The 24,064-nt window shown below is 38.4% G+C and overlaps 1 protein-coding gene across 2 annotated transcripts in view; it reads right to left on the bottom strand.

Annotated features, from left to right (window-relative positions):
• Positions 1-24,064, bottom strand: part of ppp1r16b (protein phosphatase 1, regulatory subunit 16B) — a 64,520-nt gene that overhangs the window by 33,984 nt on the left and 6,472 nt on the right. The window contains exons 1-2 of one of the 2 annotated variants that reach the window (XM_026307695.1): positions 6,957-7,095; positions 5,315-5,724 (exon numbers count right to left, since the gene is read on the bottom strand). In XM_026307695.1, the coding sequence (XP_026163480.1) occupies positions 5,315-5,582 (268 nt within the window). In that variant the 5' untranslated portion in view covers positions 5,583-5,724; positions 6,957-7,095. Of the gene's footprint in view, positions 1-5,314; positions 5,725-6,956; positions 7,096-24,064 lie in introns of those variants that run through there. The other variant, XM_026307694.1, reaches the window with a different exon arrangement.

The following is a 24,064-nucleotide window of genomic DNA, read 5'->3' as shown; positions in this document are numbered from 1 at the left end:
GGTTCAAAAGTCCATCCCTTTATTTATGAGAGTGTGAATCATTTGAAGTTTGGCAGTTCTCTTTTGTCTTGGTCTGAGATTATCACTGCAATTACACACATGGAGAGAGTGCCCTACTACATCAAACAGCAATGTTTATCTTTCCTCGTACAACCTGTGAATAGTTTCATGTGCTCAACTCAATACACTTTTATCCTAATGATAAAAAAAAAAAAAAACACATCTTAATGCTCCGTGGAGTTCTCTATTAGAATTAGCCCATTAGTCCATTACATTATATTTACTTCACATACATTTAATTATAACCTGACTAACTATAAGTGCATTCAACCTCTATAAGAATAAAAAATGTTAGTACATCCATCAAACAAAATCTTTTTTTAGTGGAAAAAAAAAAGACATCACTGAGGTGTTGAGGTGTAATGGGGCCAGAACAGAAAAGAGCCATATTTTTGTTTTTAATTGTCTACTTTTACCAGTTTTCCACTAAGCATCTACCAAAGTTTATATCATTTTTACAAGTAGCTGCAAGGAAAAGGATGTTTTGTGCATTATTAAACAACAACAGTGTTAATGTTTCCAGAAAGTGGTATTTTGACCTAAACGTTAACATGCTTAAAAACAGACAGTATTAACATGTATGTTCTGTCTTACCATAGGACGTTACTATACCAACATTTGGCAATTAGAACAAAATACAATTAAGGGTGAAGCTAATTATACCAAGAGTTAATTTACTCAAGTAGAACAATGAATACATTGGTAAAAGGATTCTGGGGTTAGAGCTGCCAGGAAGGAGGCCTAGAGGAAGACCAAAGAGGAGGTTCTTGGATGTAGTGAAGGAGGACATGAGGATAGTTGGTGTGGGTGAGGAGGATACAGAGGATAGGGTTAAATGGAGGCAGATGATTCGCTGTGGTGACCCCTGAAGGGAGCAGCCGAAAGGAAAAGAAAGAATAAACCTAACCCCCCCAAGACTTTAATAGAGTTGGGTCACTGAACGTAAACCTCCAACACAGAAGGTTATACCCACAGGTTTTTAATTTACTTTCCTATCAAACTCCATGAGATAAGTTCATTTCAAATGCCACTTGCAACTAAAGGTTAACCAAGATACCTACAGCACAGTATAATCTGAAAAATACACATACTCTTCATTCTCATGTGTCATTATAATACCACTCCGTTCCTGCCATATGCCTGGGAGCTGCTAAGCCTATCTAAGGCCCCTGAGGAGAAGGCCTTACTAGCCTAATAAGAAAGCAGAAGAAGACAAAAATTCCTCTGAGATGTAATTTGCACACAAATAACTAGAAAGAGAAATAAAGAGGAATAAAAAAAACACACACACACACACACGCACGCACACACTACTCACTGCTGGAGTATATTTCTATGCAGAAATGTACAGCTGTTCCTCTGTATTCTTATGCTGATGATATGGCAGAAGAAAGGTGGTGAACCAAAAGCAATAGCCTCATGGATAAAAATAGAATGGGAATTTTAAGTGTGGCATACACGTTATGATTTTCAGTGGGAAATAAGTGGCAATTAGCATGCTGGGTGTCGCCACATCAGTGGGCAAGTTTAGTCCCAGGGTGGGAGTCACAGAGCTGTAAAACACAGACTGGGTAGGCACATTCACATGATCACATTTTTGTAAGAGATTGATGGACTGGCTTGGGAAGTGAATCGAACCATATCTTTCCTATGTCGTATTAATGAGTGTGTTTAAAAATCATTTACTTGGATTACTAAGCAAACTGTTTATCCATGCCACTTTCACCCACTAAGAGTCAGCTAATCTGTGGGATGATTTGATTGCTACAAAATGTGTATCTTGACCTGACCTGGTACTGTTGTTCCTGAAAGAAAATATAGATAAAAGCATTTGCTATTTGCCATGAACATGAATATTCACCGTGCAGTCGTTTCCTCTCAGGTGTCACGCATTTTATTTGCATGATTCAACTTTCGAGCTCACTTGAGCTGTTAAACCTTTTTCACTTTTATACAGAGATTCTTGACTCCTCCAATCACATCTAAGTTGTTTGACAACTTGATCAGATAACACACTGTGTTAAGAGGAAATGTCAGGTCAGTCCATACTCTCTGTATGTGAGTATACTATCCTTGCTGACCTCACAGGCTGCTCCCTGTGCAGGATAGCGGCGCTCTGAAGAGAAGAAAACTTATCAGTCTCAACAGCCAGAGAGCTACACAGAGAGACATTAGGGTGCTTCATAGTAATTTCACAGCTATCAGCCCGTATCACAGTGAGGGGGCAGAGGATTCAGCACTGTGGCAGCCGGAAGCTGAAGAAATGGGCTCAGACATAGGATGCATCCCTTTCTATCCCAGCCTCTTCTACCTGTTCTCTCCTTTCTTATATACTCATATCCAAGACTCTTAAGGGTTTCTATGGTTAGAAACCAATCACACCCAGACACAGTTTATTACAACTGGGGCACACAGATAATTCCAAACATTTGATATATGTTGATATATGGTACTTGATATGTCCTCTGCAGCTTTTCTATTCCTATATCCCACTGCCTGGTGAGCCTGCTTTCAGTGAGAAAGTTATAATGAAACTGTAGTTCAGAGAGAAAAGAAAGTTCACACAAAAGAATATGCTCACTTATAATTATGGAAGTACACGAACAAGTCTGCACGTACATAGATCTCAATAACATCTACTGTAAAAGAGGCAGCAAAACTTCCAAAGTACATAAAAAAGCAAAGCATCTATAAAACATGTATATTAAGAACCACGCTTTTCAGCATGTGCTCACACATATACCCTCTGGTCAAAAAAAAAAAAAATCTGCTCTGACTGCAACTGCAGAGAGAAAAAGAGCAGCAAAATTACAGCAAGTTACTCACGTGCTCCAACCAATCAGGGATTAAAGAGGAACCGGTCCAGCCAATCCGACCACTCATCTTATTATGGCCTGGAGGCCAGTAGAGTCAGCCTCAGGTCAAAGTCAATTTCAATCTCTCTGTTGTTGTTTTACGCCTTCCGCCCTCGCTCCCCTTCTATTCATAAATCAGAAAGTGATGGGTGGCTCATTTTATTTCTGTCCCCATCTGTAACTTTCCACTGCTGGGTTTGGTTTTGCTAGTCACTACCTCACAGATCAGGGATTTAAAATGTATAAAATAAACAGTTGTGCCTCATCTTAATATAAAACTCTGTTTTTCAAAGATGCTCAAACCATTTCCAATTCCATCATTATCTGCATTTAATTCTATATCTTTGTTTTACACATTCTTCATTAAAATGACTGTACAAGATACTATCAAATAATATTTTAGTTAAAAGGCCCACAACCTGTGAACAGTGTGCTAAAACAGCACAGCGTGTGGAGTCATGATGCCTGACAGAGCATTTGGGGACCAGGGGGAATGAGAGAGGAGATTATCAGGCTCCTGAGCTAGCCAGCTGCCACTGGAGCTGTGTGGCCAACACTACATCCTGTCTCCCTTTCTTTTTTATCCCTTTACCTCTTTCATGGTCACCCTCCTTAAACAACACAGATAGCAAGTGTTTCTATGCCTGGGTGCTGTCAGCAGTAAGGAGACTTGACAAAGCTCCTCCACATTCGCGATGCTCAAAACAAAGCAGTCAGCTCTGAATGTGTATAAATGGGCTGATGTATTTATTCACCTCTTTACAAATCACATAAAATGTGAACTAAAACCTAACAGTTAGCATGCCTTACATGTCATATACTGTTCATACACTAACTGAAATACAATCTATTTTTCAACCAATCAAAACCAATTGAGGTAGGTACTCTAATCACTTTTCATTTGACAAGTCACCAAATATGTCCACTTAATGTCAGACGGCTTTCAAAACCCATACAATGAATTTTTCTTTTGTTGGAACTCTCATATCTTCTTCTCATAATTGGATAAACAGCAGACAAAAGCTGCCCTCTGACATGTACTAACTCACTAATCCTTTGACCATGTACAAATACTAACCTGACCTTAAATAATCCAAGTATAGTGTAAATAATTCTTAAATTATGAATAAGTTTGATTTCAAAAAAGCATCCTTGGGAGCCTGTATTATTATTAAATACACATTTCCTGGAACTGAATGAATAGTTGCAGCATGTTCCTGGCCACTTCATGTGGTTTTTCAGACCAATGTGAAAGACTTGCAACTTCAACAACAGCCACAACATCCTGGTTCAATGTCTAATTGGCTCAGCAGTCTTTCTGTGAATTATACACAACATAGCCATGTACAAAAAAAAAAAAAAAAAAAAACTTTGATATTGATATTCAAATTGATATTGAAATGATATTGCAACCATTTAAAAAAATTCTTTCACAGAAAACCACCTCTGCCTGTGTTTAAGAAGCAGCAGCATAATCAGCAACAGAAGAAACTGATGTCTTATTTTTTTTTTTTTATAGTTAAGAAAAGGCTTTTCCTTTTCACCTAAATATGTAATATCCTTATATCGCCTGCTGGTTTAATCTTTATTTAGATTACACAAGAAATCCAACAGCCCACCCAGACAACAAAAGATTCCCACTGGCTCTCACTACAGCTGCAGGTTTCGTATGCCAGTTATGTGTGTAAGTGTTTTTGTGTATATGCGGTGCAGAGCTGCTTCTGCTCTGTAAGAGTTATTGTGAAAACACGTCACCCTCGTGGAAGTTTCCATTTCTGTTAAGACAGCTTGTATAAGCAGGAATGTACAGTAACTCTACCAAAGGGGGGTAACTGCTATGATAAAAAAAAAAAAAAAAAGGTTTGATCTAGGTTAAAGGGAAGTGAAAATAGAGGCTATATGTAGATGATAAGCAGTTATCACTCCTGCATCACTGACACACCGTTAGCACTGCCACAGCATCATGGGACTGGAGGAAAACAATTATTATCTCCAAATAGGGGAGCACCAGCCGTAGAAATTTTAATTAAAAGACTGGCAAGAGTTTCATCTCGGTGTGACAACTCCATTATTTCCCAGTGATAAAACAGTCTCCTAGCAGAACAAATTCAGTTCAAATGGATTGAGTTCCACTGGCAGTTTAAGTGGGCAGGCCCAGCTAATCGTTTTCCTGACCTTGCCATTTTGATATCCAGCTGAAGTAGTGAGGTGAGCCTGAAATTAAAGTAATTACTCAAATGTGGCATCACTGAGCTTTGTGCTGGCTTTCACTCCAAGCCCACGAATGAAATCCTGGCAGGTATTTTTTAGCTATTGTTTTTTTCGATCACATTTAGCAATAAACCTACACAACTATTTTCTAATTTGCACACTTCATAAATAGGTTTCAGAGTTCTTACCTTCATCTGGATCGTTCCTGGCTGATGCCTCCAGAAGAGCCACACTGGCAGCAAACGACACATGCTTCTTGGACTCTGCTTGATGGAGGCCGCTGGCGTTGCGTCCCTTTTTGTCGGCCTTTCGTTTCTTGTTCTGCATCTCCTTCTCATACACAGCCCATCTCTTCAGCTGCTGGGTACGCCGCTTCTGGGCTGCTCGCAGCCTCTCCAGACTGGGCACCTTGTCCAACTGCTGCAGCTCCTGGATCAGCTCCAGGTGGTTGGCCATGATGCCAAGGTAAGGAACGGCAGTAATTGATGACAGCAGAGGTGGGAAACTGGAGGAAAAATGTATGTTTCTAGCGAGGGCTGCACCTTCGAGCGTGACCTCCTCCCATCGTTGTCATCATTATCTTTTCAGCAGCAGTAAACTATACGTAAGAGGAAACGGAGAAAGAGAGAGAGAAGTTCAGACAATGTCCATAAAAATATTATCCACAAAGTTTTACAACCTGTAACTTTAATAAATACATCAGTAAAAAAATAAATAAATAAATGGAGAAGTAGTTTTATGCAGCATAAAACTTCTAGTAAATCTCTGGCCAGATGCACTAGGGAAACAGTGACATTTTAAAGTGAGCATGCAAAGCAGTGAGCAGCAAATCACACAGAAATGCATTTTGATGACCTAGTTAGACGTATTCAAATTTAAGTTTATACCTGCAACAAAGTGCTGACTAACTGCTGTCTTTTGTTGGTTTCCTCTGTGACCCAAAATATGTAAATAACATCATATTTGTGTTCTGTCAAACAGTCTGAGCATCACATCAGAGTGAAACAAAAATGAAAGCAATATTATTTTCTCCTAACTGCTCTGCTGTCTTTCATTAATTTGCATGAGTTTAGAGTTTAGATTTCAGGTAAGAGGACAAGTGTGAGAATACACATCAGTTTCTAAATCTTTCATCAAATTGCTCAGCCTGGGTTGCAGTCTCATTTTTCCACTTGTTTCGTGAGCCGTTACAGACCTTTCTCTACCATCCTCCATCAAGGTTAACCACTTCCTACAAGCAGATGAGAAACTGATCGAGAAGGGGGGAAAAAAAAGTGCTAGGGCAGTGAGCTGGGGATTTTTCATGTCATTGGTATTTTGATGTAGACTGGCTGGCTGTAAACATGAGCAAAAGACTTTTTATCCTCTAACACCATCTTTTCTCAGTTTCATTATGAAGGTTTAGGAAGACATGAACAAAATATATTAAATGGATTTATTAGTGAATCTCAAAATTAAATAATCATCTGGAAGGGAGTGAACTATATTTACAATATAAGGAATCAAAATCAGAACCATCGCCCTTTTAAAATAGACTATGCACAACTTAGTAGACTGGCTAAATGAACAAGTTTAATCAGACCACTTCCTTTGCATAGTACGATTAACAATGCACGGACATTTTAACACTGCAGCCAAAAAACCTTCTCCTGATAAAAGTCCAGCCCTTCCTTAACGCTGAGCATGCAAACACATGCAAACACATACACACACACACACACACACACACTAAATTACATTCGATACAATTTCCAGAGCTTGAAAAACAACATATGCAAGTTTTGGTTTGAAAAAAAAAAAAAAAAAAAAAAAAAAATTGCTCTTACTTACTATTTCTCACATGCTGGTAAATATTTCCTCATGGCTGCAACCCTTCACTACTAAAATCATGTAGTCCTGCAGCATCACCTGATGAAATGCTGCACAGTACAAGGTGCTGCTATACTGTATCTAGTCAGTTTGCCACAAGCTTATGCTACTGTACATTTCCTTTGCAGCCCCACAAAACATACCTAACTGCTAGAACATGGACAGGAAACAAGCAACATTATTACTTCCTACAACATCACTTTCAGTCCACAAGTTTACCAGAGCAGCATGCGTGCAAACCAAAAAGAAATCCAAACACAAATAAAAAGCAAACTTTTCAACAGTGAAACCTTTAGATCATTAAAAGTTTCCAGCATAAAAGAGTCGAACACATCCTGGTTCACGACTAGTCTCCAAAACAAAACCTATTACCAGATGACAAGTGGAGATCAGGATTCTAAGAGCTCAGATGAAAGAGGCACGAGCTGAGAGATGTCTTTAAAACAGCAAATTGGTTTAAAGGAAATGATTTGTAAAGAATGGGTCAGGATCCAAAGGTCAATCACAAGAGGATTAGCTGCTGGTCTCAAATTATTCAGGAGCAATTTCAAGCTAAAGCTGTCAGCACATTTTTCCCTTTCACAACAGATACTGCAGCACCAGGTACTTAGACTTATGCAGTTTCATTTGTTGGTTTGAATAATAGTCTGTAAATAAAGTATATATAAAGTATGTAAAAATAAAGGTGAGAAATAAAATACAAGCCAGTAGCTATTACAAAGCTATAGGTTTACTATTGACAATATGGACTTTCAAATAGGATTTTCCATTTTTTCCATTTGAAAAGTTTTATCATAAACATACATTTTCTTGACATTTGAGGACGATGCTTTTGTGCAATATATAGTTCTAAAATTTCTCATACATCTGAAAGCACCATTATTTATTCCCAAAATACTGCAATATTATTACCTGAGGTCATAAATATTGTGGTATTGTTTGTTCTGTCAGTGTCACCTGCTCCTGACACACTGTTCCTACTGACTGAGGCACATCCATTCAAGTAATGACATAATACAGGCCCTTCCGCTCCTCTCAATGCCCTGGCAGTGCTGAAACAGGTATTGTGCCATGGTGGGTTAGAAATTAGACCATGTATATAAATTGAGGTTAATGTTATAAATAAGTGTGCATATATACATATACACACACACACACACACACACACACACACCCTCACACACACCCTCACACACACACACACACACACACACACACACACGCACACACAGACTGCATGATAATTGATGTGCTGATATTATACTTACGATGAAAAGCTTTATTTAGGAAATAAGCCAAATAGTCAGCTGCTTATAGGAGCTGACCTTTAATGAAGAAGCTAATGAAATAATAAATGCACCACAGAATCAATGAAATACACATAAATACACATAGTGGTCACCTCACTTTATTCAGAAAGTGCTGTCAATTTACAAGTTAAAACCTGATGATGATAAAATAAAATCCAATTGGCTGCTAAAATGAAGGACAAATCATCTGTTTGCCATTTTAACAATAAGATTTCTGTACTAATATATAAAACATTTCACTTCATTATGTTGTGACTGCCACTGTGTCATCCCTAACATTTGTCTATCAAGATATACTGTTGTAGTTTTAAGGGCTTTAAAATACATAGTGCACAGTACACCCTAAGGAAAAATAATTAGTAAAAGAAATAAGTTGAAATAATAACATTATAATACCAATAAGCACTTTTCCCCCCACAGGGACCCTTAAAGATTTAACCAATATCACAATAGCAAACATAACTGCAACACACAGTGGAGCAGAGCCAGGAAAATGCCAATGAGCAAACTGACTCAATTAACCACTACAACTCCAAATCCTGACATCTATAAAACATTTTTAAATGAAATATGTTTATATTTGTGTGTGTGTTTAAACAAGGTGAAAATTTCCTCTGTTGCACTGTGACCACATTCATTCGCACCTTTCTCTCTCTTCCCCTCAGATGTGTGCAACAGGTAAACTGAATTAACTTCACACAGGATGTGTGACAAACAAGGAACATGCAGTGTTTTCTTTAGCTGTCTTTGATGGTCAATGGCATTAGTGCCAGGAATATGAAACCCAGGAGCTACTGTTGATCAAATCAGGAGAGCCAGGACAGAGCTAATGCTATTATTCACACACACACGCGCACACACTCTTACACACACACGCACATGCGCGCACATGCGCGCGCACACACACACACGCAGACATATAAAATAAAAAATAAAGCAACTAGTGGAAAAAAAAAAACCACACACATACCAACAACATCTGCAGTATTCAGCAACTGATAACTGAAGCCATTCAATCAAAACACATTGTCAAAGACTAGATCCACATATAAGCTGAGACATATAGTGTGGACAGAAAATGAGCTAAGGATGATTTCCATTGGGGATAATTAGGATGCAATCCTTTCCCTTCCAACCCTCTTCCACCACTTTTACAGTTTCATTCTCATTTGATCAGTAAAATATCTAACAGCTTCACTTTGATAAAACTATCCTCACCTGGCTAATTGTCATAGATAAGCAGGTTTTAGAGCCAGAACAGTCAACATCTACACAACTAAACAAGCCTCATGGAGCATTATCATCTGTACAGCAATCCTTAGGCCCTAATATAATAAAATAATTTATGCAGTCTCATCTACAAAATATCATAAACCAATCCAAAATTTATGTTTAATTTTCTGTCAGTTCATTAAACAATTGTTTCTAATATTGTCAATAAAAACATGCTATAAATCAGTATCTGTTATTAAAGCTGCAACTACATTATAGGTCATAAAGCACCAGGTCTCTAACAGCAAAACTACACAGGATGTTGAGCAGGATTAGTGCACTAACAATATTCTAGTTTAGACTATTTTTCTGTCTTTGGTGGACTACCATCATTTTTACAGAACACACTGCTCACTTCTGATACCAAATTTGGAACCACGGAAATCAGTATTGTCATGTACACACAACAGCAGGAATACAGGTCTATTTTGTTTGCTCTCCCACTTTATGCCAACATTCGGATTGATTCTTCGCATACATGGAAAACAAAAATGATCATGTGGAGAGGATGTTGCCAAAATAGCATGACTTTAACCACAGATTTTGATATCTATTTTCCTACCTTCCCACAAGGTCCTGAATGTCCCAAAAAAATGTGAATAAAAAGGACGAGGTCAGCTTGAATCTCTTGATAGGAAAACAGCGCCTGAGCTAACACACTGCTATTTCACTGTTAATCACGTGCAGCCAGTTTAAGCTTTAATCACCCATTATTCTGGGGTAAAGACAGAAAAAAAGTAGTTTGAATGTTACTTTTTGACTTACTGAAAAATGACACAAATCATACAACTTACCGTAATAGCGAAGCCTGTATGCTGATTTGTAGTCTTGTTTTCCTATCATTGATAACTCTGCTAACACAACCTTGTTTTGTTTTTTTTTTTTTTAAACAGTTTAAGATAAAAGAAAATAAATCATATGTAGCTCCAATAGGAAATTTTCTTGCTCATAAAGACGAAACAGAGTGTACTTGATATAATGTCCTAGCAGAGGCAGAAGGCAAACTGTTTTAAGATATGTAAAACGCAGGGAGCTGTAGGCAACTGTGAGCCCTCTGGTGATATCACAGCCAGTTCGGGGACCAGGGCAGAAAATCACAGATTGACCTCAATCAGCTCTACGGATGTAGATAAGAATGTTACACTGCACTCACACTTCGTATTTCACATTTTTATGGGAAAGGGGCAGTCTAATTTTTGTACAGATTATTTGAAAAAGCAGGTCAGACAATACACACCAAGCAGCTGCTGCTGCCATCAGTAAACAGTATTTATGTCAGAAGCACAGCACCAGCACAGAGTAACAATTACAATTTTTTCGTTCCATTTTTTTCCCATGTTTTTAATTCAGGTTCTTTTTTTTTTTCACAAATTTGCAGCTCCTCCTGTTTCGCAACATCACAAAAGAAAGAAAAAAGATCTAACTATGTCACATCCTCCTGAATAAAATATAAATGCTTAGGACTGTAGAAAATACTCTCTTCTCAAAAGACAAAAGGCAAAGCATCTTTCTAAAGCAACCCATAATTAACTTCATTGCTAAAGGTCTATGCTGCTGACCTGCCAGACCAGAACATTAAGAAAATGCATGTTTTGGAAGGAAGAACGAACAAACACACAAACACACACACACACACACACACACACACAAATCTATCTCAGTGGGGTACAAGAAGGAGCTGGAGAAATAATATTTAATCTGTCATGGCCACCTGACAATTCAGTACAAAAGGTCTGTCGTTGGACATTCAGGTCAGTATGATCTATTTTTTGCTCATCACTAACAACTAGAAAGTTGCTGTGTGTGTTGAGGTTCTACACTTATGAGGTCTAAATGAGGTCTTCAAAAACAGAAGAGTAAACCGAAATTCAAACTAAGGATGCTTTCAAGTACTCACTCTTTTAAAGTGAGAGTAGAACTAGACATACATTGAAGTTAGGTATAAAGCAGTGTTAAAAATGCTTAAGTCAGGAAGTTAATGCTTTAAATGAAAGCCTCAAAATTATGGCATCACAAAAGTGGGTGTGTTGAACGGTGCTGACATCAGCTTTAATTCACTAATATCACCATAAACCAGCTGGACCGAGGTCATTCTGGTCCTTTCATCATCATTATGAAGGTGATTTGGTGCAGAGGGCAATATACTGTCAATGTGGACAGTAGCTTCTGGAAGTACAATATTCACACCCCTTCACTTTTTTCCCCATCAATCTACACTCAACAATATATGACGACAAACTGAATATATGATCAAACCTTTGCAAATTTATTAATATCCAAAAACTGAAATCTGAAAGAAGCCCCTTTGCCATCAACTACAGCATCAGATCTTCTTGGGTAAGTTTGTACAAGCTTTGCCCACCTGGATTTGGGTAGTTTATCCCAACCATTAATATTTTATGATTTATTCCTGACAGATCCTTTCATGCTCTGTCCGACTGGATTTAAAGCGTCTTCACATTTAAATGTTTTATTTTGAAGCAGTTATAGGTAATGCAATGTGTCACTGCATTGAGTAGTAACCACCTTCATTCATCAAAATTAGACTAAAATTTTTTAGCATGTGTAACTAGAGGGGCGAGCAGATCACCCAGGACATGATCATCATAGATACTGCAGCAGTACTGATATCAGAAATATCTACTCAACACACAAGACAGACTGCAGCCAACTGGATATTTTATGTGTAATTAAAAGGTTGAACTCAATCATTTTAAGGAAAACCCTGCTCTATGCAAATACACCCTGTTCATCATTCAAGAAGGCAATTCCATTGTTTGACCATAACAGGGTGCTTGAACGGTTTAAAGTCAAAAGTTACCTTTTCCTACTGAGAAGACAAGGTTTTCCTATTACCCTAATATGCACACCTCTCTATTCAACAACTAATAAAAGACTAATAAAATCACAAATGAAGACATCTTTTTAAAGACTTCCCATTCAGTCGCTTTTATTACGTTGTGAATGTGTAATATCTTCACAAAATTCCCCATAATGCACCACAGATACACTGTGATGTGCTTTTCATAACTAAAATAATAACCTTCCTTAGATCATCTTTACAACCATTTACCGCTCCTGACTGCTACAAAGCTATACAAGGTTTCACAGGTGCTCTCTCAACTATAAAAGACAGTGCCAAAATAAGAAAACTCCACCCACTGAGGCTGTGACCCTGTCAGTCAGCAGCTCACCTTTAAGAAGGTCAAGCACTAGACCAGAAAAAGTTGACTGTTTGCATTTTGCTCTTGTGTTGCCACTGAATCCTGCAGCTCTCTATCTCCTCACCACTGTACATCACCTGCTGTTAGAAGGAGACAACCAAACTTGTTATCAGTCTCTACCTGGCAGATGCAAAGACAAATGTCCACAGGCAAAGACGACAACATGAACAGGCACATGTTTGGGGAAAGTAAGACAGCACAGCAATTTTGTTGATCACATTTCATGCCAAAGTGCCCAAAACCCTCTGGTGAAAACAACTGACTAATGGATGTTCATGGACTGCAGATTTAAAAACAAAACAATTTAAACACAAAATATTTAAAAAAATAAAAATAAAAATCACTCAACGATGCACAATATGGTTGTATCTGACCATCATTCTTTAAACTGAAAAATGTAAAATGTTTTGAGTGACCAATAGTGTAAAACCCAAAGATTCTCAGTTTGCATTAATATAAATAGAACAGCTTAAAGTAACCACTTTTAAGAAGCTGGTACCACTAAATGACATTTATACTTAAAAAGTGACTAACGATGATAAATTCGTAGCAATTAACTTTAACATGAATACTCTTAAACACAGATAAACACTCACACTCGCTCCACTTTGCATCACCAATAATGTCAGTATTAGTGGATGACATTTAGCAGCAACGAGGCGTGTGCTGTGCTGTGTCAGGACACTCCGCACAGAGACACAGAGGCGGCAGTGTCACACACACAATGGCCCAGTGTATCTCAAACTCTGTGTGTGTATGCATGCGTGTGTGCATGCCTCACACTGTATTTTATCTGTGTGTGTTCATGTGAGTTGTACAAACCCCTCTGTCATGACGAAGTGTGTGGTGTACACTGTGTACACATGTCTGCTTGTGAAACTGTGGTCTCAGCAGAAACACATAAAACCATGTGCCTCCACTCTACCCCCTCCCATCAACATCCTGACACCCCCTGCCCCCCATCGTTCCCAATCCTGACCCATCGTGGCCTTCCACCCCCTCAGCTGCTGAGACCCTAAGACCCTATTCCCAGTGGCCAGTGCTTATGTCTCCAAGCCCTGCTAATTCATTTAATCACCTACTAATACCAAAGGCGGGCCAAGCTGATTAAAAAGCCCACCAGAACCGCTCAGCCAGAGAGTAGGAGGAGTTACAGCTGTTGTACAAGTGAGGCAGGACATCATTCACTGCAGATACAAGCAATTCACTTCAGAATTGCACAAACCTTGTGTCACTTCAAGGTCCTTAATCTATAGTCTGACTGGGATAAAAGAAAGAAATTTATTACAGGATTTCTTCAGGGCCTTATTGTGAAACAGTATTGAGTGCTATATGGCTGTGCCAAGCTTGACTTTCAAACTGACTTAACTTTTTACACCATAATTGGAGGACTACAATGGGATTATTTTGTATAGACATTTGCACTGAAAGAACTTAATCTAATTTCATGTTTAAAGTGAACAACATAGCCACAAGGAAAGAAATGAAATTACTTTTTTTTCATTCAGCTTTTGCAAAGTGAAGACCTGCTCTGATTTCATTACCGAGAGGCACTGAAGAGAACACCTGATCCATAACAAGGGACGGTGCAGTTGGTGCAGGTGATGGCCTCGCTGACATATTAGCAGACCACTCTTTGCATATCAGAAATAAAAATAGCTAGGCCTGTCCATATTTACCAGGCCTCTCCAAATGTTATTTTTTTCTCCCTATGCCACTGATGGGAACATGGGCGGGAAACACGAGCAGACGGTGAAACAGGCTGTAAACAGGCCCACAGTTTAGCGAGATTACTTAAACCACCATCAATGTCTGGGAGACTGTGCATAAAAAATTTCATACATTTAGTGTTATGATTTTATCTTCTATATATTCCTAAATAATACATGTTTTATACGTAGGTTTTGTTCTTTTTTGTCAGAAATATTATGAAAACTGTAATACAAAAAAAACATGAAAAAAAAACTTAATAATCCAGAATTATTCTCTGACAGCAACTCAAACGTATCTGACAGCATTTTGTTTAGAAACTTTACCTTTATCTCAGTGCCCCAATTACCATACTAGCATACTAGCAACTGAGCCAATGTTGAAGGAAACACTGCACGAAAAGACTAATAGCACCGCACATGGCAATTAAAACAGGAACCGGTTGGTTTTGACTGTTCCACTTAGATGTGACATCTGACCTTTCGACAGCCTCAGCCATTAGCCAAAACACAACCCCTGGTCATGTCAAGCTACAGTCACTAGTCAAACAGGTCTGTGTGTGGAGAGCCAGGAAAACATGCACGCATGCACACGCGCGCACACACACACACACACACACACACACACACTGCACTGCACTGCATACAGCTAAAACTAATGCAGTGTAATACACTAATACTATACTATACTAATAAACAGTATCTCCATATAAAGCAGTACAGTTCAGCAGCAGCACAAACCACAGCCTCCAAACAGTCTGAACAAAAACCAAAGCTGATCACCTTCACGAAGCAAGGATTAATTACATGACTGTCTTTGATTGCATTAGATTTAGCTTAGTGTTCCTAATAGACTGGAAACTGAGCATACAGCACATATTTAACATTGTTTTAGATACATACATTCTGCATAACTGGTGACCTGTCCAGGGTGTGCCCCTGCCTTTCACCCTAAGAGAGCTGAGATAGGCTCCAGCAGATCCCTGTGACCCTGGTTAGGAGTAAGTGGATATAGGTGATGGTTGGATGGACATTCTGCATAGAGCTGTAACTTATCCTGCAGGTTTATCCACACACCGAATTAAATCCAGAGTTTAAAAAATGTTCAGAATTTATTTTATTTCATGTCTTTTGTAATTGTATATTAATTTTCCAGTATTGCAAATATCTGTGAGGCACATGCATTTGTTCTAATGTCTATAAAACATTATTTATGCAAGATATTGCATTAATGCTATACACAGTAATCATGCAGATTGTATGTTAATATTTTAATGTGTTTTGTTTTCATTTATCATCTGCAAGGTTTTCATGTGCATCTCATATGTTCTCTGACTCGGAAGCATGTTTTTCTTTTGTTCTCTAACAGATGTGGAAATGAACATGTAAAAATCATTTTGAGTGCCCCTAAATCAGCACAACAGTGCAATCATTTGTTTCAAATATGCTCATTTGTTAAACATTTGATGATTTCTTAGAGATATTTCCTTGTCTTTCATTTTAGTTTCTCTCTAAAGGTATGAACAGCTCTGTCACCATTTCATGTTGTATTATGATATTGATGTCAGTCTCAGCCTTCTCTGTACCAACAGCAGCAGTTTTAGACAAAAACTCAATAAAAAGAAGAAACCTTCCTCGATGGCACAGGGGACCAGGGGAGTGGAAAGAAAAAGCAGAGTAGCAGCTGCTGCTGTGTATACACAGATAAACAGAAAAGAGAACAGGCTTCACTGGGCCATGGAGCTCCTCGCTCAGTCAGACGGACACATCTGGTTTGAGACTCGTTTTAAACTGAAGAAAATGCTTCAATAGAAGTTTTTAGTCAAACAAAGCAACTGGTGCCCTCAGTTATAGTGACTGACTGGAACACCACAAATTGCCGACTCTAAACTCCAGGCACTTTTGGTGAAATATAATCAGAGATCGCATTGTGTCTTCCCTGACAGTTTTTATACATTAGAGCTCAGATCCGTTTCCATGCAATAACTCATCTTGTGTCATAAGGCAATCAACTGTACGTTGTGGCAGCAGCATACCTCTCTATTCATCCGGTGAACAATCCAACTCTCTTTATGTCTTCCTTCCTTTCTGTCTCAGCCTACCATGTCTTTACTCATTCATTGCTCTCTCCCTTGGCGTCCTCTAAGAGGACATTTTTATTCTGTCTGGATTACTTGCCCTAGTTGGCAGTGGGTGTGTTGGTAGGAAGAGAATTTATTTCCTGGAGCGCTGATTTAAAGCACTCAGGTCAGCCTGATTCTGGGTCATTCTCTCCCCTGTTGTAATGATCCAGGGCAGTGGTAAACAGCTCATTGTACATCAGCACCAGAAAGGCATTAACAACTATTTGGTAGCTCTAGTTATTGTGGCCAAAGGTAATTTATTATACAAAAAAAAAACAAACCAATAAGCTCAACTCGACCTATGAGCAACCAAGTTTCATGATCTTATTTCAATGTAAGCCATTTACTTGATGCTTGTAAATACGAGGCTAGCAATGTTGCAGTAAATCTGTGTTTCTCTACCAGAACTGATCCCGCAGGGCCTACTGACCAATATGTTAGGTAAACATAATCACTGCAACACAACACCCCTGACACTACACAGTCCACATTATAATCCCTACTTCCCTAATTCACAGTCATGTCAAAACTGTACCAACAGTTCGACCACTGTATTGTCTTTAATCCACTATTTAAATTAGCTGGACAAAACCAGAACTCCCTGCAGCCAAGACCAGCAACAGCAGCAGGTGAGAGACAAATTGAGGCCTCAGATCAATCGAAAAGAGGTTTAAAGCAATCAAATCAAGGGGGCAAGCAAATGGCCAACCAATTACAATCTGAAACATTTTATTTTCCCAATGATGTTTAAAGATGGAGATGAAAAAAAAAACAAAAAAACACCCACTAAGTTGTACATAATCAGATCTAATAAAAATTCTTTATATTTCAGAAATCTGCATGGACACTAAAAGAAACAATATTGGACTAGATTGAAATTCTTGTATTTCCTAGTTTTTCCTCCACTTTCCTTATTGTTGCATGTTTCTACCCAAATCATCATGTTTGTCTATTTTAGGTTTCTCTTGTTGCTGTGTTTTTTCATCTTGTTTTGTGTTTTGAGCAAACGGAGGAAGTGCCACAAAAAATGCTAAATATACTTCATCTTATAAAAGACTGAACAAGGCAAGAGATGTTGGCATTCTACTTTCATCAAGTCCAATAAAGCTTCTAAAGGCTTGACAGCCTCATCTAAGGACACATGCACATATCACCAATCATTACATGGACAGGCATCCAATACTGCATCTAAAATGGAATGAAAACAACAGCAGATATTATGTGACACCTTTACTTAAAAAAAAAACACAAAAAAAAAAAACAAACAAACCTCATGGACATATGGCAGTTAAATCACAGGGAAACAACAACAAAAATGCTTTGTATGTCCCTTAGTAGGTTCTTGTACCTTCACAGCAAAGTTTGACTTTATTCCAGGTCTCACCTCAAACTGATTCATCTTCATCTCACAATCATCTATCTGCCCAGGATGGAAAGAACGTGAAGACAGATGTAAATAAATGGAAGCGTAGCTGAAAACATGTGCCACAAACCACACAGTCAAACGACTGTACGAAATTATTGACAAGTAATAAAAAGAGATGTTCAAAGTAATTCAAATCTAGGCTAAAGTTTTAATGTTAAATATACAGAAAAACATTTTCCATGCCAGCACAACGCTACCACAGTGTCAGCTGCAGGTCAGAGGGAGGTTGACAACTCAGACTACCCAGGAGGCAGTGGGTGAACTGAAGGCTTGTGAGCACTCCTCATGTACACATCGTAATCTTCTGGGTTATCTTTGATCATGTAGACTGAGATTTCTCATAGGGAAAGCCTGATCTGCTTTAGAAGCCTTTAAAATAAATCAACTTTCAGCGTGCCTGTATTTTATCACATAAAATACCAAAAGCAGATCAAACGGGTCAGAGTCAGTCCTATAAACACTCAGTCGGTCAATTAAGTCTTATAGAGGAAAAATTTGTGAACACATAAAATAAACTAGTACAAGCACAAGAAGACCAAAAAGAAAAACATCATCCCTATTACCATTTGTACAGGTAATTCTGATAGAGGTAGAGCCTCTTCTCTGCTTAAACCATAACCTGAAAATGTCTTATATTCATGTCCAACAGTTGTACTTTACTTATGTACTTTTAAGCTTACTTTTCTGTCAATGTACAAATCAATCACCTACAAAATGCAACTTTGAAAGTATTATTTTCCTCATGAAACAAAGACCATTTTTAAGACCATTTTAAATCCATGTTTGCTAAGTTCATTAACTGCTTCTTTGCACATTATAAGTTTTGATCAGCTTTACAGCAGGAAACCAGCAGCAAGAATTTTTATTAGTTTGTCATTGTCTCTACCAAAAAAAATAAGTACTTTAAAACACTACTACTGTCTAACATTATTGCATTATTAATATTATTGCATTATCTATTCTTGTGAGCACATATCATGTCTTACCCAAATACTGCACGATCTGTTCAACACCATTCAACAGCAACTTTTAATGCTGGCTCATCATTCAACGACATTCAACAGATAACACTTGCGTTGAAAGACACAGCACAGACTTTTCCATACAATCAAGACCAGACCTGAGTGACCCCCTGAACTACAATCAACTTCTAATTTGCCTAGATATTAGCCAGAAATATTGCAGCTTCCCTGTGCATAAGCAGCTTAAGTCTTCTCATCTAGACTCAGCCATCTGTATTCCTGTATTACTGTCCATTAGGCTAACTTTGATATAGTTTCATTATTCTTTTCACTCCGCTTGGCTGTCATGCAAATCTGTATTCTCCATTTGCTTGTCATCTTCATTGTTGTGTAATGGTTCCTTTTATCCCTCAAGATGCTTTTAAACACATGTACAGCTTTTATTTCACCTGCCCACTGTGAGCCTATTGCTTTCTGCTACAGCTGAACAGGTATGAGGTGGCAGTGAGACAACCAGGTTTATAGCTTTCAAAAAATATATATTCAGACCTCTGAGACTCCTTTCCCAGGAAGACACAGCGCTGATCTGCTTTCTCTTAACTCAGTTTTAAAACGTATATATGTCTGAACGGGTTTTTTTCTGCAGATTTTCTTGTGTGCGAGACTCTACAAAAGGCTTCAACCTTAAAGCTGAGAAAACCTGGCCTCCAGCTTTTCTGCACAACAACAGCAACTCATGTTTTAGGACCTGCTGTCCTGTCTGGTGTTGGGTGCGGTTATTCCTCTATCTGCTCTACACTGACATGAGCAGAATGTTTATTTTAGACCAATCTGTCTGTTTATTTATAAAAAGGTTTGACCACAGCACGCCCTGGCCTTCAGGTTCTAACTACCCCCCCACCCCCGACTGCGCTGCAGTTATCCAGTTCACTCTATCTCCAGGCAAATTCGGGAATATCCTCTCTTTTTAGGTTTCTTTTCTAAATTGTTCCTCCTACTCTTTTTCCCTCTTTAGCCTACTCTCTCTTTCTCTCTGGAGCTCTGTCCCACTGTTGAGTCATTTCACTGCCTAATGATAGTTTGAGTCCCTGGCTAAGACCCAGCCAGAGTGAACAAGGCTTAGACTCAGTCAGCCTGCAGTAAGTGTCACTTCTAATCCACTGCTAAACCAAGATGGGTGCGCAGCGAGCCTGCACTGCCCCAGTAACTGTGGGTATGGGCAGAGTTAGAGCTGTACATTTTGATTTCTTATTTTACTACGGTACCCAACAAAATCTGTCTATGTCTGCTAGATTCAGACAGAGGCAGACAAAAAGATGAAACTACAGTTGATCTCCACAGTCTGTTCATCCTGCTTGACAGTTTGGCGATTCTCAGCTAAGTGAGTCTGTGTGTCACATAGGGTTCGTTCCCATAAACAAAAGGAAGGTAAAATGAATGAGTGGTACCCACACAACAAATACAGTCATAACTTACTATACAGTGAAATTTTTGTTTGGATTGAATAACTGCTTTCTTAAGGCTGATTAATTTCTGCAGCTTTAACTTTTCATGTTTTCACACTAGCAGTTTATTTTGAACCTGAGAGAGTTTGCCAAAAAATATGAACACTTTTCCAATAGCATCCAGGAACTGCACATAGCTAGAGATGAACTCCTGTAAAAATGTGGTATGGTTTGCATATAGTCAAAGCCAACCCTCTCTTCTAGGAATAGTTACAAATAATTTGCAATAATGAATACATAATTGTGACTATATTATCTTTTCTATTACCATAATAAATAAATGTTAATTTAACGTGTTTGGTATGAAACAAAAACAATGAAACCAAACTTCTTAATGTTCACGTCAACATTTACTTCCCACCACGAAAAATATGCAATCAAGAGGTAAGACATCCACTTTAGAAACTACAGTATTGTTAAATCTTTTTTATGGTTATGTTTAGTGCTTGGTTAGGGAAAGATTTTAATGTGGTTTGCTACAGAAGGCACTGCTTCTATTGTCTAAACCTAACCACAGACAGGCGTCTGGACAGTTAAGTAGCATATGAACTTCATTTTTAGGAGACATGGTTGCCATAATGCATTATGGACTTCCAGTAGAAACAAAAATATATTAGTATGCCATGATAACATTGAGTTGTAGCACAGTTTGAGATAAAAGACTTAGGGTAACATGCCATGCAATGTTTATCCTTTAGCCATGGTCTCATCTCTGCTATTTAACACTACAGTTAACTTTGTCAACATACAGTATGCTTAATCAGACATGGAGAAATATGCTGGCAGTGGTTGTAAACAACTTCACATTGATAAGAAAAGAGTAATCATAGATTGGTGCAACATAATTGTAAATGCAAAGTTTCATGGTTAGAGGTGGATCAATACCAACTCTGGTTTAAGAATAAACAAACTCACTGTAAAACAGCGTTACTATTAAATCATTACATGTCAGCCTTTATGATATTTCCACATTATCTCTACTAAGTGGTCTTTTGTGAGTATTTGAAGTAAATAATGCAAAGAACATGAAATCAAAATGAAACGATTGGTTCTAAATCAAAATTAGAATCCAGGTTCTTACTGGTTTTCTATTCTAGCTACCTTCTGGTTAGCTGAACCAGTGCCAGACCAAACAGCACAATCTGTACCTCTGCCAAGCATATGCAGTGCCATAACCTGTGATATGAGAAATGTGAGAAAAACCTGAATCTGAATATAGATCTGCATAATACACAGTAATTTATGGGATGAGCGTCACTTTTTAGTTTCAGCTTCTGCAGGAGTTCATTAAAAAAAAGTAGGAAGATTACCCAAAGCCTTATTTCACATTGTAAAGAAAGACTTTCAGCAGTAACAGTGAAACCATGTCAATTGAAAGCTATCATCCAGCTGATAAAGTAACAGACCAAATAACATAACTTCCATAATGGAGTTAATGAGATAGCTGATCTAAAACCCTGCAGGGACTTTAAACTGCAGCTGTAGAAAGTGAGTATTTCAGTGTATCATTGCTAGTGCAATACAAGGACACAAACAGGCTGTCCTTTCTGTACCACATGGATACATGGATTTCTTCTGCAAATTAATGCTGCAAGTGGTGCAGGAAAGTTAGAACACAGATAGGGCTCAGCAACATCATGTCTAGACACTAATACACTTACACACTCTCTTTTGAAGATACCTAAAAGGAGGCTTTCAGACAAACTTGTACTCCCTCACCAATATTTAAATATATACCACTGTTAACACTTAGGAGGGATCCTGCACTCAAAAAATCAGAGCTGAAACGCATCTGCTATCACTAGTTTATTATCTTAAAACCCTAATAAGTAAAACTCATTAGATTAACAAAGCATGGTGTGTATGTGTGTGCCTTAAAAAAGATAAACATATAATACTTGCACATAAAGACGTAACATACACAACATAAACAGCACAAACCGCAAAATACTGATTCATACACACACGCACACGCACGCGCGCGCACACGCACGCACACACACACACACACACACACACACACACACACACACACACACACACACACACAGCTCAGCTGCAGCCCCAGGATGACCAGGCACAACCAAGCACCAGAGTATGCTGTCAGTTTTAGACCAGTGGGTACAGAGTGCACATAGAGACGGAAGACAGAGCACACCAAACATTAAAGGGCTCATCTCAAACAGAAGAGGGGGGAATCATAAAACCAGCCTTCAAAAAGCATGCATATACACACACGCACACACAGGCGGACTGTTTCAACGACACTCTCGATGTTGGCTCAATTTTGCCTTTGAAGTCCAACAGCTGTGTTCATCTAATCTAAAAGGCATTTTGCTCATCAGGAAACGAAACTCTTAACAGAAACTCAAAGATTTTTCTGGGGCATCATGTGTACAATCTATTTACTACTGATATGTACGAAAAACAGCTGGAAAGCAGTGTCTTATGGCAACAGAAGCAACAGTCTTTTTTTTACATTATCATTGATAACTTCAATAGGAAAAGGAAAAAAATCTAAGAGTTTAATGTGCACAGGAGTAACCATTTGCTAAAGTCAAACTAGACCACAGGGGCTCGCACTGCTTTCCACAACAATGTGAGGAAAAAACCTTCACAATGCCCCCCTTGGTCAAACGCCTTCCTGAACAGAGTGCAAGCCGCAAACTCTATGAGCTCACTTCCTGCTCACGGTGCTTCGCTGGCTCTGATTGGCTGGTCTGCTTCTAAAAGGCACCATCTGCAAGAGATGCTGGGCTTTAGCACAGAAACACGCAATGAACTGCAAATACAAAATTAACCCAGTAAAGTATGTACAAACACTATGAGTCATACAGGATATTCAATATGCATGAAAGCCTGTAAATACATGTTTTACTTTAGCATAGTTTAACGGCAGGAGTTCAAAAGGAGCTGAGTTTGCAGACAGGTTTTACAACAGGGAAAATCAAAAATCTACTTTGTATAAGCTAAGAAAAGCAGTCTTTTTATGAACATTTCATTTTGGAGATTGTTTTTCTTAAAGAATTCAGTAATTGCTATTAGCCATACTGCAATGTCTTTATTGTTCCTCCAGCAAATCGGTTACCTAACAAAATTAAAGTACTTCATCACATTAATGCAAAAATCCTATAAAAACCTAATACTGTTCATTAACAATTCAGATGTTTGATTTGCAACGCTACCTAATGCATCCAGAAGTACTCAACGAAGAGATACCAGATCTCAAATTTATATTCTCAGATGGCATATCTCATCTTATTGCCTACCACTAATTAGCAGTGGCCAGTTTGCTTCTTAGCAAAATGGCTGCAAAAAGGAAAGGATTCCATGGATTCCCCATTCGGAAGCGCCACTGTTTACAATTGGTTAGAGGCTCATATTTCCCCATTCACTAAAGCCAATTCTACACCAATGCTCCACACAGATTTACTCCATTGATTACAGCAACTGCACTGCAATCAATTCTAATTTCTGTTCTTTTAGTAAATATATTGATGTGCCTGTGGCATGTGGGGGCTAAAGGCTGAGTAGTTAA

This window comes from Mastacembelus armatus, chromosome 5, assembly GCF_900324485.2.
Source record: "Mastacembelus armatus chromosome 5, fMasArm1.2, whole genome shotgun sequence".
In the NCBI taxonomy this organism is placed as follows: Eukaryota; Metazoa; Chordata; class Actinopteri; order Synbranchiformes; family Mastacembelidae; genus Mastacembelus; species Mastacembelus armatus.
This window is presented reverse-complemented; position numbering and strand designations above follow the sequence as displayed.